At 49.3% G+C, this 13,012-nt stretch overlaps 1 protein-coding gene across 1 annotated transcript in view; it reads right to left on the reverse strand.

Moving 5' to 3' along the window:
• Positions 1 to 8,766, reverse strand: part of LOC145349666 (thrombospondin-type laminin G domain and EAR repeat-containing protein-like) — a 56,334-nt gene extending 47,568 nt beyond the window's left edge. The window contains exon 1 of the mRNA XM_080198192.1: positions 8,675 to 8,766. Within this exon, the coding sequence (XP_080054318.1) occupies positions 8,675 to 8,756 (82 nt within the window). The 5' untranslated portion in view covers positions 8,757 to 8,766. The remainder of the gene's footprint in view (positions 1 to 8,674) is intronic.
• Positions 8,767 to 13,012: the final 4,246 nt, after the last annotated feature.

Consider the following 13,012-nt stretch of genomic DNA (forward strand, 5'->3'; position numbering starts at 1 on the left):
TCAGCGACAGCTGTACACTAATGTCACACACACAGTGACATCTGTACACTAATGTCACACACACAGTGACATCTGTACACTAATGTCACACACACAGTGACATCTGTACACTAATGTCACACACACAGTGACATCTGTACACTAATGTCACACACACAGTGACATCTGTACACTGACGTCAGACACACACAGTGACAACTGTACACTAACGTCACACACAGTAACAACTGTACACTAATCACTAACGTCACACACATACAGCGACAACTGTACACTAACGTCACACACACACAGCGACAACTGTACACTAATGTCACACACAGCGACAACTGTACACTAATCACTAACGTCACACACATACAGCGACAACTGTACACTAACGTCACACACACACAGCGACAACTGTACACTAACGTCACACACAGCGACAACTGTACACTAATCACTAACATCACACACACACAGCGACAACTGTACACTAACGTCACACACACACAGCGACAACTGTACACTAACGTCACACACAGCGACAACTGTACACTAATCACTAACGTCACACACATACAGCGACAACTGTACACTAATGTCACACACACACACACACACACAGCGACAACTGTACCCTAACGTCACACACAGCGACAACTGTACACTAATCACTAACATCACACACACACAGCGACAACTGTACACTAACGTCACACACACACAGCGACAACTGTACACTAACGTCACACACACACAGTGACAACTGTACACTAATCACTAACGTCACACACATACAGCGACAACTGTACACTAATCACTAACGTCACACACATACAGCGACAACTGTACACTAATGTCACACACACACACAGCGACAACTGTACACTAATCACTAACATCACACACACACAGCGACAACTGTACACTAACGTCACACACACAGAGCGACAACTGTACACTAACGTCACACACACACAGCGACAACTGTACACTAACATCACACACACACACAGCGACAACTGTACACTAACAGACTGGTGAACCAGTTTAAAAACCTGATTTCTGGTTTGTCTGGGGCGTATTACAATCTGCGATATTTTCCTCGTGCGGAGCGCTGTTCACTTATTAAGCCCCCGGTATCTGGCCTTTTATCCTCGATTCAAACACGGAAAGTGAAACGTTCTAAAGCTGTGCCCTCTAGTTTCTGCGAGATAATTGCGTCTCTGTGAATAAAGGGGCTGAACTCAACATCGCTTCTCCATCTTGCCTCTCTCAACTAGGCTCCTTCTCTCCCTCCGAGAGGTGATGAAAAGGACAGGGAGACTCTGTGGAGGGTAGAGTAATGAAACCAGCGTCCCCGGCTTTCTCTGACTGTGTGGCCAGGTTATTATCACAGCTGAGAGAGGCTGCAGGGAATCAGGGCTTTCAAGCTGGGAAGAGATTGATTTGTTTCAAAGTTCAGACGGGATTCACAGCATTTCGCCTGTCATCACATCAAGGAGGCTCAGGTTAATACAGACAGTTTGCTACAGGATAATTCAGTCGCAGAAGATCACAACTGGGAGAATCGTGCCTCGGCCGATTTGCAGGATTCCCGCAAGCATCCGCGCGTGCTTGTGTCTCCCGGATTCCCGGCAGCATCGGGAATCGGCTGGGAGACAGGGCTAGCATTTATACAATATTTTACGTACTATTTAAATACTGACCCTGCATGGGCACTTTGTCCCTTGGGCAGTGCCAGGGGCACGGGGTGGCTCTTCCAGGATGCCCAATGCCTAGGCGCCTCCACTGCCTGACCCCCCTGAGGGTACCCCAATTGCTCCCACCCCTTCACTCCAGCGGGGTCGGGCCGCCAGCTCCCCAAAAGTGGGGAGCTACTCTGAACCCCGCTGGAGATTCCAGCAGGCTTGGAGAAGTCAGTCCCCTGCTTTCTCTCCCAGGAATCGTTATTCTAGTTCCATTACATCAATGTCAATTTCAGTGACAGTTCCAACACCTTCCTTCCGATTTGACTCTGTAAATTAATCCACTCAACCCATGGATTAGATTCTCACTCGCTGTGGCATCATCACCAGATTATTAACCCAGAAACTCAGCCTCCCGTCCGCTGACTCTGTCTACACTTCCTGCTGCCTTGGAAAGGCAGCCAGCATAACCAAGGACCCCAGACATACTGGGCGTGATTTTCTGGTCTCACTCAACCAAGACTGCCCAAGGTCAATGGACATTCTCAATGTCTGCCCCTCGCCCGCTCCGATTCTGTGGTGGGTGGGATGGTAGAATTCCAGCAATTCTCATCCATCTTCCTCCGTCGGGAAAAAAGATACAAAAGTCTGAGGTCAACTGATTCAAGAACAGCTTCTTCCCTGCCAATGTCAGACTTTTGAATGGACCTACCTCGCACTAAGCTGATCTTTCTCTACACCCTAGCTATGACTGTAACACTACATTCTGCACCCTCTCCTTTCCTTCTCTATGAATGGCATGCTTTGTATAGCGCGCAAGAAACAATACTTTTCACTGTGTACTAATACATGTGACAATAATAAATCAAATCAAATCGTGTTTTCTATTGAAGTAATTATCCAAGCCCCCTTGAATGCCTCGATTGAACCTGCCTGTGGCACAGTGGTATTATCACTGGACTAGTAATCCAGAAACTCAGCTAATGTTCTGGGGACCTGGGTTCAAATCCTGCCACAGCACATGGTGGAATTTGAATTCAATAAAAAATTAAGAAACTACTGACGATCATGAAACCATTGTTGGAAAAACCCATCTGGTTCACTAATGTCCCCTTTAGGGAAGGAAATCTGCCGTCCTTACCCAGTCTGACCTAAATGTGACTCCAGAGCCACAGCAATGTGGTTGACTCTCAACTGCCCTCCAAGGGCAACTAGGGATGGGCAATAAATGCTGGCCCAGCCAGTGACGCCCGTGTCCCAGGCATGGAGATAAAAAAAAGTAGAAACCAATTATATGACACATTTTTCTCCCTCTTCAGGTGCTAAGTTGGGCACCATGGACTTGCATGTGTAGATCCATAGTCAGTACGGTACTGCGATGGTTTGCCATTGCTGTCGGGGTGCCCATAGTAAGGAGCTGCACCTACGCAGACATGTTGGAAGGATTCACAAGCTGATCACTAACCTTTCTGGCTACGCTTTGTATGAACCTTATATGGCAATTTACTCCCAAAGTGAGATTTGAACCTGCCTTACAGGTAGAGATGCTACTCAATGCATCACAAGACTTTCTTATTGTTATTCATTTGTGGGACACGGGCGTCACTGGCTCGGCCAGCATTTATTGCCCATCCCTAGTTGCCCTTGGAGGGCAGTTGAGAGTCAACCACGTTGCTGTGGCTCTGGAGTCACATGTAGGCCAGACCGGTAAGGACGGCAGATTTCTTTCTCTAAAAGACATCAGTGACCCAGATGGGTTTTTCCGACAATCGACAATGGTTTCATGGTCATCAGTAGATTCTTAATTCCAGATTTTTTTTTATTCAATTCAAATTCCACCATCTGCCGCGGCAGGATTCGAACCTGGGTCCTCAGAACATTCACCGAGTATCTGGAAGAGTCTAGCGATAATACCACTAGGCCATTGCCTCCCCCCTTCTGTACTACTTAGGGGTGGCATGGTGGCACAGTGGTTAGTATTGCTGCCTCACAGCGACAGGGACCCAGCTTGGGTCACTGTGCAGAGTCTACACATTCTCCCCATATCTGCATGGGTCTTCTCTGGGTATTCCAATGTCCTCCCACAGTCCAAAGATGTGTAGGTTAGGGGGATTGGCCATGCTAAATTGCCCCTTAGTGTCCAAAGATGTGTAGGTTAGGTGGATTGGCCATGCTAAATTGCCCCTTGGTGTCCAAAAATGTGCAGGGTAGGTAGATTGGCCATTGGAAATGTGTGGCGTTACAGGGATGGTGGGGGGCCTGGGTAAGATACTCTGTCAGACTCAATGGGTTGAATGGCCTCTTCTGCACTGTAGGGATTCTATGATTTCTCAGTGACACATTAGCTGATTATTGTGTCCAAATATAATGGATATTATTTGCTTCAAATGACTGGGTCCTTTACAGGTTTCAATCTAATGTCAATGATGGATGGTCTATTGTAACCGAGGAGAAGTGTTCGCTGGAACTTTCCAAGATTCATGAGGTGTGGGAGAAAATCTCTGGCGGAACCAGATCATTCACAAGATCAGTGTCCGGTTTAACTCTGAGCTGAGATTCTGGTCTAACATCCAAGCCATCTAACCATCCCTCTAACACTTGCCCACTTCATTCCTTTCCAATTTGATTTATTATTGTCACGTATTGGGATATAATAAAAAATATTGTTTCTTGTGGGCTGTGCAGACAAAGCATACTGTTCATAGAGAAGGAAAGGAGAGAGTGCAGAATGTAATGTTACAGCCAAAGCTAGGGTGTAGAGAAAGGTCAACTTACTGCGAGGTAGGACCATTCAAAAGTCTGACAGCAGCAGTGAAAAAGCTGTTCTTGAATCAATTGGTACGTGACCTCAGATTTTTGAATCTTTTTCCTGATGGAAGAAGGTGGAAGAGAAAATGTCTGGGATGTGTGGGGTCCTTAATTATGCTGGCTGCTTTTCTGAACCAGTGGGAAGTGTAGACAGAGTCAATGGATGGGAGGCTGGTTTGTGTGATGGATTTGGCTTCGTTGATGACCCTTCATTGTTTCTTGTGGTTTTGAGCAGAGCAGGAGCCATAACAAACTGTGATACAACCAGAAAGAATGTTTTCTATGGTGCATCTGTACAAGTTGGTGAGAGTTGTAACAGACATGCTGAACGCCCTTAGCCTCCTGAGAAATTAGAGGTTTTAGTGGGCTTTCTTAAATATAGCATCAGCGTGGAGGGATCAGGACAAGTTGTTGGTGATCTGGACACCTACAAACTTTAAGCTCTCAACCATTTCCCCTTCATCCCCATTGATGTAGACAGGGTTTGTTCTCCTTTACGCTTCCTGAAGGTCATGACAATCTCTTTCATTTTGTTGACATTGCGGGAGAGATTATTGTTGCTGCACCAGTTCACCAGATTCTCTCTCTCATTCCCGTACTCTGTCTAGTCATTGTTTGAGATCCGACCCATTACGGTGGTGTCATCAGCAAACTTGAAAATCAGATTGGAGGGGAATTTGGCTGAACAGTCACAGGTGAACAAGGAGTATAGTAGGGGGCTGAGAACACAGCGGTGTTGAGGATGACCATGGAGGAGATATTGTTGCCTGTCCTTACTAATTTACTGCTACACATTCCTTTGTTACATCTTAGGTTTTCCAATTCCAATGCTCTGGAGGCCGGTCTCTAACCTACTGCCTTCCATAAACTTCAGTTCATAGAATCCTTACATTTTACAAGGAGGCCATTCTGCCCATTGCATCTGCACCAACCCTCTGACAGAGCAGATTACCCAGCCCCACTACCCTGCTCTGTCCCGTATCTAATCCACCTAACCTACACACCTTTGGACACTAAAGGGCAATTTAGTATGGCCAATCTTCCTGACCTACACATCTTTGGACACTAAGGGGCAATTTAGCACGGCCAACCACCCAACTTGCACATCTTTGGACACTAAGGGGCAATTTAGCACGGCCAACCACCCAACTTGCACATCTTTGGACATTAAGGGGCAATTTAGCAAGGCCAACCACCCAACTTGCACATCTTTGGACACTAAGGGGCAATTTCGCATGGCCAATCCACCCAACCTGTTCATCTTTGGACACTAAGGGGCAATTTAGCATGGCCAATCCACCTAACCTGCACATCTTTGCAGACTAGGGGGCAATTTAGCATGGCCAATCCACCTAACCTGCACACCTTTGGACACTAATGGGCAATTTAGCATGGCCCATCCACCTAACCTGCACATCATAAGGGGCAATTTAGGGCTACTATTGGAGCAGATGGTAATTAACCACCATTAAGCCAACCTGAACAATTGGGCCAAATTCAGAAATTCACCAAAGTTCTTCACACAGCATTTTCCAAACCCATGACAACTTCGATCTAGAAGGATAAGGGAAGCAGTTACATGGCAAGACCAGGTTCCTCTCCATGTCACTCACCATCCTGATTTGGAAATATATCGGCCGTTCCTTCGCAGTCGCTGGGTCAAAATCCTGGAATTCCCTCCCTCACAGCATTGTGGGTCAACCCACAGCATGTAGACTGCAGTGATTCAAGAAGGCAGCTCACCACCACCTTCTCAAGGGGCAGCTAGGGATGGGTAATAAATGACGCCCATGTCCCATGAATGAATATAATCTAATTGTAAAATAATCCACTGTACCTGAAGGTAGCACCAGTTCCCTTCAGGTCACGTGTAAGCAAATAGACAAACATCGGGATGCAACTCTGCACAGACATTGAGCTCAATATTGACCCAATACTGAACGGTTAGATTTTACTTCAATCTCACCCTCAATTCTGACCAGCTTCATTCCACAACTGCTACTTTCCTTCTGACAGTAAATTATACTTGACTGTCAAGATCGAAGATCAGTGCAACATTTCACTTGTTTCATTCTTCACTGGGCTGTGGCTATCATTTTCACTGGCTGATCCATGGCTTATTTATCCATTCACACAGCGACTCCAAGCTGTGAGCTGGTGTCTCACATTCTAACACTCCCTCATCTAGAAAATTACCGCAGCAACTAGAATCTAGGCATCTCATTTACCCATCCTGCTGACTGCTTATTTCATTGAGATCCCTTGCTCACATTGCCAACGATACCTTAAAACTGGATATCTCGCAGGAATGAAATGTCAGAGCGCTAGGGCAGCAGGGAATACTGTCACATTCTCTCCTGTCTCACTCTCCATTCTCACTCTCTCACCTTTCCCACTCTATTCCCACACTCTCACCATTCCCACACTATTCTCACCTGCGTCACTCTCACTCTCTCACCTGCCTCGCTCGCCACTCTCACCTGCCTCGCTCGCCACTCTCACCTGCCTCGCTCGCCACTCTCACCTGCCTCGCTCGCCACTCTCACCTGCCTCGCTCGCCACTCTCACCTGCCTCGCTCGCCACTCTCACCTGCCTCGCTCGCCACTCTCACCTGCCTCGCTCTCCACTCTCACCTGCCTCGCTCTCCACTCTCACCTGCCTCGCTCTCCAATCTCACCTGCCTCGCTCTCCATTCTCACCTGTCTCGCTCTCACATTCTCACCTGTCTCGCTCTCACATTCTCACCTGTCTCGCTCTCACATTCTCACCTGTCTCGCTCTCCATTCTCACCTGCCTCGCTCTCCAATTCTCACCTGTCTCGCTCTCCATTCTCACCTGTCTCGCTCTCAATTCTCACCTGCCTCGCTCTCACATTCTCACCTGCCTCGCTCTCACATTCTCACCTGCCTCGCTCTCACATTCTCACCTGCCTCGCTCTCACATTCTCACCTGTCTCGCTCTCACATTCTCACCTGTCTCGCTCTCACATTCTCACCTGCCTCGCTCTCCAATTCTCACCTGCCTCGCTCTCCATTCTCACCTGCCTCGCTCTCCATTCTCACCTGCCTCGCTCTCCAATTCTCACCTGTCTCACTCTCACATTCTCACCTGTCTCGCTCGCCAATTCTCACCTGTCTCGCTCTCCAATTCTCACCTGTCTCGTTCGCCAATTCTCACCTGTCTCGCTCTCCATTCTCACCTGCCTCGCTCTCCAATTCTCACTTGCCTCGCTCTCACATTCTCACCTGTCTCGCTCTCACATTCTCACCTGTCTCGCTCTCACATTCTCACCTGCCTCGCTCTCCAATTCTCACCTGTCTCGCTCTCACATTCTCACCTGTCTCGCTCTCACATTCTCACCTGTCTCGCTCTCACATTCTCACCTGTCTCGCTCTCACATTCTCACCTGTCTCGCTCTCCCATTCTCACCTGCCTCGCTCTCACATTCTCACCTGTCTCGCTCTCACATTCTCACCTGCCTCGCTCTCACATTCTCACCTGTCTCGCTCTCACATTCTCACCTGTCTCGCTCTCACATTCTCACCTGTCTCGCTCTCACATTCTCACCTGTCTCGCTCTCACATTCTCACCTGTCTCGCTCTCACATTCTCACCTGTCTCGCTCTCCAATTCTCACCTGCCTCGCTCTCACATTCTCACCTGTCTCGCTCTCACATTCTCACCTGCCTCGCTCTCACATTCTCACCTGTCTCGCTCTCACATTCTCACCTGTCTCGCTCTCACATTCTCACCTGTCTCGCTCTCACATTCTCACCTGTCTCGCTCTCACATTCTCACCTGCCTCGCTCTCACATTCTCACCTGCCTCGCTCTCCATTCTCACCTGCCTCGCTCTCACATTCTCACCTGCCTCGCTCTCACATTCTCACCTGCCTCGCTCTCCAATTCTCACCTGCCTCGCTCTCCAATTCTCACCTGCCTCGCTCTCACATTCTCACCTGTCTCGCTCTCACATTCTCACCTGTCTCTCTCTCTCTATCTCCCCCCTATCTCTGTATTGCTACAGTAAGAAGTCTCACAACACCAGTTTAAAGTCCAACAGGTTTATTTGTAACAAACGCCACTCGCATCATGACTCTGTATTGCCAATCTACAATATGTCCATTCTCTCTCTCAGTCCCCTCTCTCCTTACCTGTGATGTGGAGATGCCGGCTGTGCTTTGCTCTGCTTACCTGTGCAGGGGATGTGCCTTCTGGCCAGGTTGCTGTACATTGCCGAGTGCAAGACCGCCCAGAAGAGCAGGAGTGCAGACATGGGGACTTGTCGCTCGCATCCATCCACTTCAGCCCTCCCTCTCCTCCGCCCTGCAGCCAGCCACCATCTCCGAGCGCCGAGCCTTTGCCAGAGCTGCCCCCGCTCTGCTTCATCCCAGGGCAGGCTCCCTGCACGGTGTGCTGCTGGGGCTGGGGAGGAGCCGCTCTAAAACCTGTCGTCCAACCTCTGCAACATGTCCCCAAAGGACACACTCTGTCCCTCCTGTCCTGGGCTGCTGCTCCTGGGGCAGATCCTTGCTGCTGATGAATGAGAGGTGAAATTGACTCTGAAACTCCTCTATCCCCCAGGAAACCCCCCTCTCTCCTTCCAGCAGCAGAGTAAAAACTTTCAGCCCCTTTAAATGTCTTTACCTCCTTCTCTTAGACTCTGAATCGCCTGCTTTTCATTCGTCACGTCAGTTGTGCCTAACTAATTACCTTGCAGTCAAATAACCCTGCCAACCAATTAAAACAGCCGTGAGCTCTGAGGGCCACAGACTTACTACTGACTGTCCTCCCCACCCCCCCAGCTCTCATCCATTGCCAACCCTCAGAACAGAAGCCAAAGGAATTCCCCCTCTCCCAGGACAGTGTGTGTGAAACCCTGCCCCTTCTCAGCAATCTCCCAGCACATCACATTCATTCCCCAAATCTGACAGCCCCCATGGCTGCAACTGCCTTTGGCAACCAGGCGCTACCACAATGTACAGTTCCCCTCAACTGAAGCAGCAGTCACTATCCACATGTAAAAAAAAAGCCAAAAGGGGATTGATAAGGATTAAGTTTAAAGTTTATTTATTAGTGTCACAGGTTTAAGTAACGGGGCGACACAGTGGGTTAGCACTACTGCCTCATTGCGCCAGGGACCCGGGTTCAAATCCTGTGACTGTGTGGAGTTTGCACATTCTCCCTGTGTCTGCGTGGGTTTCCTCCGGGTGCTCCAGTTTCCTCCCACAGTCCAAGGTGTGCAGGTTAGGTGGACTGGCCGGGCTAAATTGCCTCTCAGTGTTGGGGGACTAGCTAAGGTAAGTGCATGGGGCTCTGGGGATAGGTCCGGGGTGGAATTGTGGTCGGTGCAGACTTGATGGGCTGAATGGCCTCCTTCTCCATTGTGGGATTCTATGATTCTAAGTAGGCTTACATTAACACTGCAATGAGGTTACTATGACAATCCCCTAGTTGCCTGTTCGGGTACACTGAGGGAGAATTTAGCATGGCCAACACACCTAACCAGCACGTCTTTCAGACTGTGGGAGGAAACCGGAGCGCCCGGAGGAAACCCACACAGGCACGGGGAGAATATACAAACTCCAGGCAGACACTGACCCAAGCCGGGAATTGAACCCGGGGCCCTAGCACTGTGAGGCAGCAGTGCTAACCACTGTGCCACCGAGCTGACTTTGGATGGTCCCCGTGAAAGATGCCTTGGCAAGTTGCCACAGTGCAGTTTAGAAATGCGACAAGTTGTGCCATCAATGCTGAGAGTGAAATTGGGGTGGGGGCGGAGAGGGGGCGTTATGCGTGTGTGGGAGGGGGACACTCGTGTCCATGTTGGGGGGGGCCTTTTTCTTTTATTCTTTTAGATCGGGGGGGGCCTATTTGGCATCACTGGTGGGATGGGTTCATTCAGAGGTAGCAGGGTGGTTAGCTCTTCTGCCTCACAACGCCAGGGACCTGGGTTCAATTCCTGGCTCGGGTCACTGTCTGTGTGGAGTCTGCACATTCTCCCCGTGTCTGCGTGGGTTTCCTCCGGGTGTTCCTGTTTCCTCCCACAGTCTGAAAGATGTGCTGGTTAGGTGGATTGGCCGTGCTAAGTTCTCCCCCAGTGTCCCCGAACAGGCGCCGGAGTGTGGCGACTGGGGGATTTTCACGGTAACTTCATTGCAGTGTTAATGTAAGCCTACTTGTGAGTCTGATCAATAAACTTTTTAACTTCAAAGACAAGGGGAGAAGTGCAGACTCCGCACAGACAGTGACCCAAGCTGGGGTTCGAACCCGGGTCCCTGGCACTGTGAGGCAGCAGTGCTAACCATTGTGCCAATGTGCTGTGCCCCCCCCAACTTGGATGGGAAATATTCCACACTAATGAACCATTCTGGTGCCAAAGTTGAGAAAGACTCTCAAGGGCATTCCATCTCTTGATACTAGCTTCAGTTGGGGTAGAGAAAGATTGTAATGAAATGGAGCAGTAAGTGCTGGGAATACGCAACAGGCACATTGGTAGTTGGAAAGAAATATGGTGACCATCTCACAATGCATTTATCGGAAAGTGTTTCCATGGTAACCCATTCTGGCCAACACCCAAACCAGGTTTCTTTCCAGATGTGGGTAGCTTTGCTGGTTGCATCCGGAATTTTCCATCTCAATTTCCAATTTGCAGTCTCTCTCTCCTGAACAGCCGCCAGTTACACAGACTGCCGCACGCCCCACCCCCCCTTGCCGACATACGTGGCGACGCCTGATACAGGAAGCGAGGCCGACATCTTTGGGCTAAACAACAGATCCCTTTAAAGATTCTCCCCAAGCCAACCCCACCTACAGGAAAGGCACAATATCACCTTCCTGCCTGGTTTAACAAACGTCAGCGGGGAGGGTTCCAGATGCTCCCGGACTGAAGGGTTTCTAATTTGAGACACGCGCAACCGATCAAATTCAGGTAGAACAGGAGGCCCGTGAATATAAACAAGGATCAACTTAATGGGAACACACTGCACAAGTCAAAGGAACACATTGCGGGCAGCTGTTTCCCGTGGAATATGATATCAAGATCGGATTGCATTCAGCAGATTGCTGGTATCTCTTCCCAATTACATCATGGAAAAGCGGGATCCTCCCATAGAAATTCCAGTGACATTGTTCACTTATTTACCCAAACCTTCCGAAACTGAAAATAAAAATTCCACCACCCATGACATGTAGGTTGTCTGAATCTATTGGTATAGTGAATAATATAATTAGAATGTTCTCTGCTCTTTATTCTAAATGGTTTCTTTACACATGTATTTTCAATTGTGTGATAAATATGCAGCGATTACCTCCACATGGTACAGTGGTTAGCACTGCAGCCTCTCAGTGCCAGGGACCTGGTTCGATTCCCGGCTTGGGTCACTGTTAGCATGGTTTCTTCATGTTCTTCCCATGTCTGTGTGGGTTTCCTCCGGTTTCCTCCCACAGCTGGTTAGGTACATTGGTCATACTAAATTCTGCACATTCTCCCCATGTCTGCGTGGGTTTCCTCCGGTTTCCTCCCACAGCTGGTTAGGTATATTGGTCATACTAAATTCTGCACATTCTCCCCATGTCTGCATGGGTTTCCTCCAGTTTCCTCCCACAGCTGGTTAGGTATATTGGTCATACTAAATTCTGCACATTCTCCCCATGTCTGCATGGGTTTCCTCCGGTTTCCTCCCACAGTCCAAAAGATGTGCTGGTTAGGTGCATTGAGCATGCTAAATTCTCCCTCTGTGTCCCTGAACAGACGCCGGAGTGTGGTGATTAGGGGATTTTCACAATAACTTCATTGCAATGTTAATGTAAGCCTACTTGTGACAATAACAAATGAAGTTAAACTTCAGCTTGTTTTATGAAAGAGTTACCCTTCTCAGCTGCTGCAAGGATGAAAGTGAATTTGTAGACTGTGCACCTTCAAGGAATTCCCTTTGATTTGGAGCTCAGCACCAACTCCACCTCTTGAATGGAGAAGGAGCGTCCCGTAGGGTTGAGTGTGGGTTGGGAGGAAGCAAATGCCACATATGTTGCCGGGACCTCTGAGCAGGAGTGCATTGTCTCCATTAGTGACAACGCGACACACCCACCTACAGCACATTTCATAGAGTGACAATTATTAGCCGGAATCTTACTACCATTCCTGTTGGCGGGATTTTCCCACCAATTCTCCCACCTTGCTGCAGCTGGAGTATGACATGAATGGTCAGTAAGATCGTGCCCAAGGAGGGGGTTGGCAGTGGCGGACAGGTTGGCATAGGGGAGGGGCTGGTTAGTGGGGGAGAGGGTTGGCAGTGGGAGAGGGAGTGGTAGTGGGGGATGGGTTGGCATGGGGGAGGGACTGGCAGTGGGGAAGGGGGTTGGCAGTGGGGGTGGGTTTGACAGTGGGGGAAGGGTTGGCAGTGGGGGAGGAGCTTGGAATTGGGGCATGGTATTGGGGGAGGGGCAGCAGTGGGGAAGGGGCTGGCAGTGAGGGAGGGGCAGCAATGGGGGAGTGGTGGCAGTGGGAGGGTTTGGCAGTGGGAGAAGGGG

This window comes from Carcharhinus amblyrhynchos, chromosome 11, assembly GCF_965287045.1.
Source record: "Carcharhinus amblyrhynchos chromosome 11, sCarAmb.v2.hapA, whole genome shotgun sequence".
Lineage (NCBI taxonomy): Eukaryota > Metazoa > Chordata > Chondrichthyes > Carcharhiniformes > Carcharhinidae > Carcharhinus > Carcharhinus amblyrhynchos.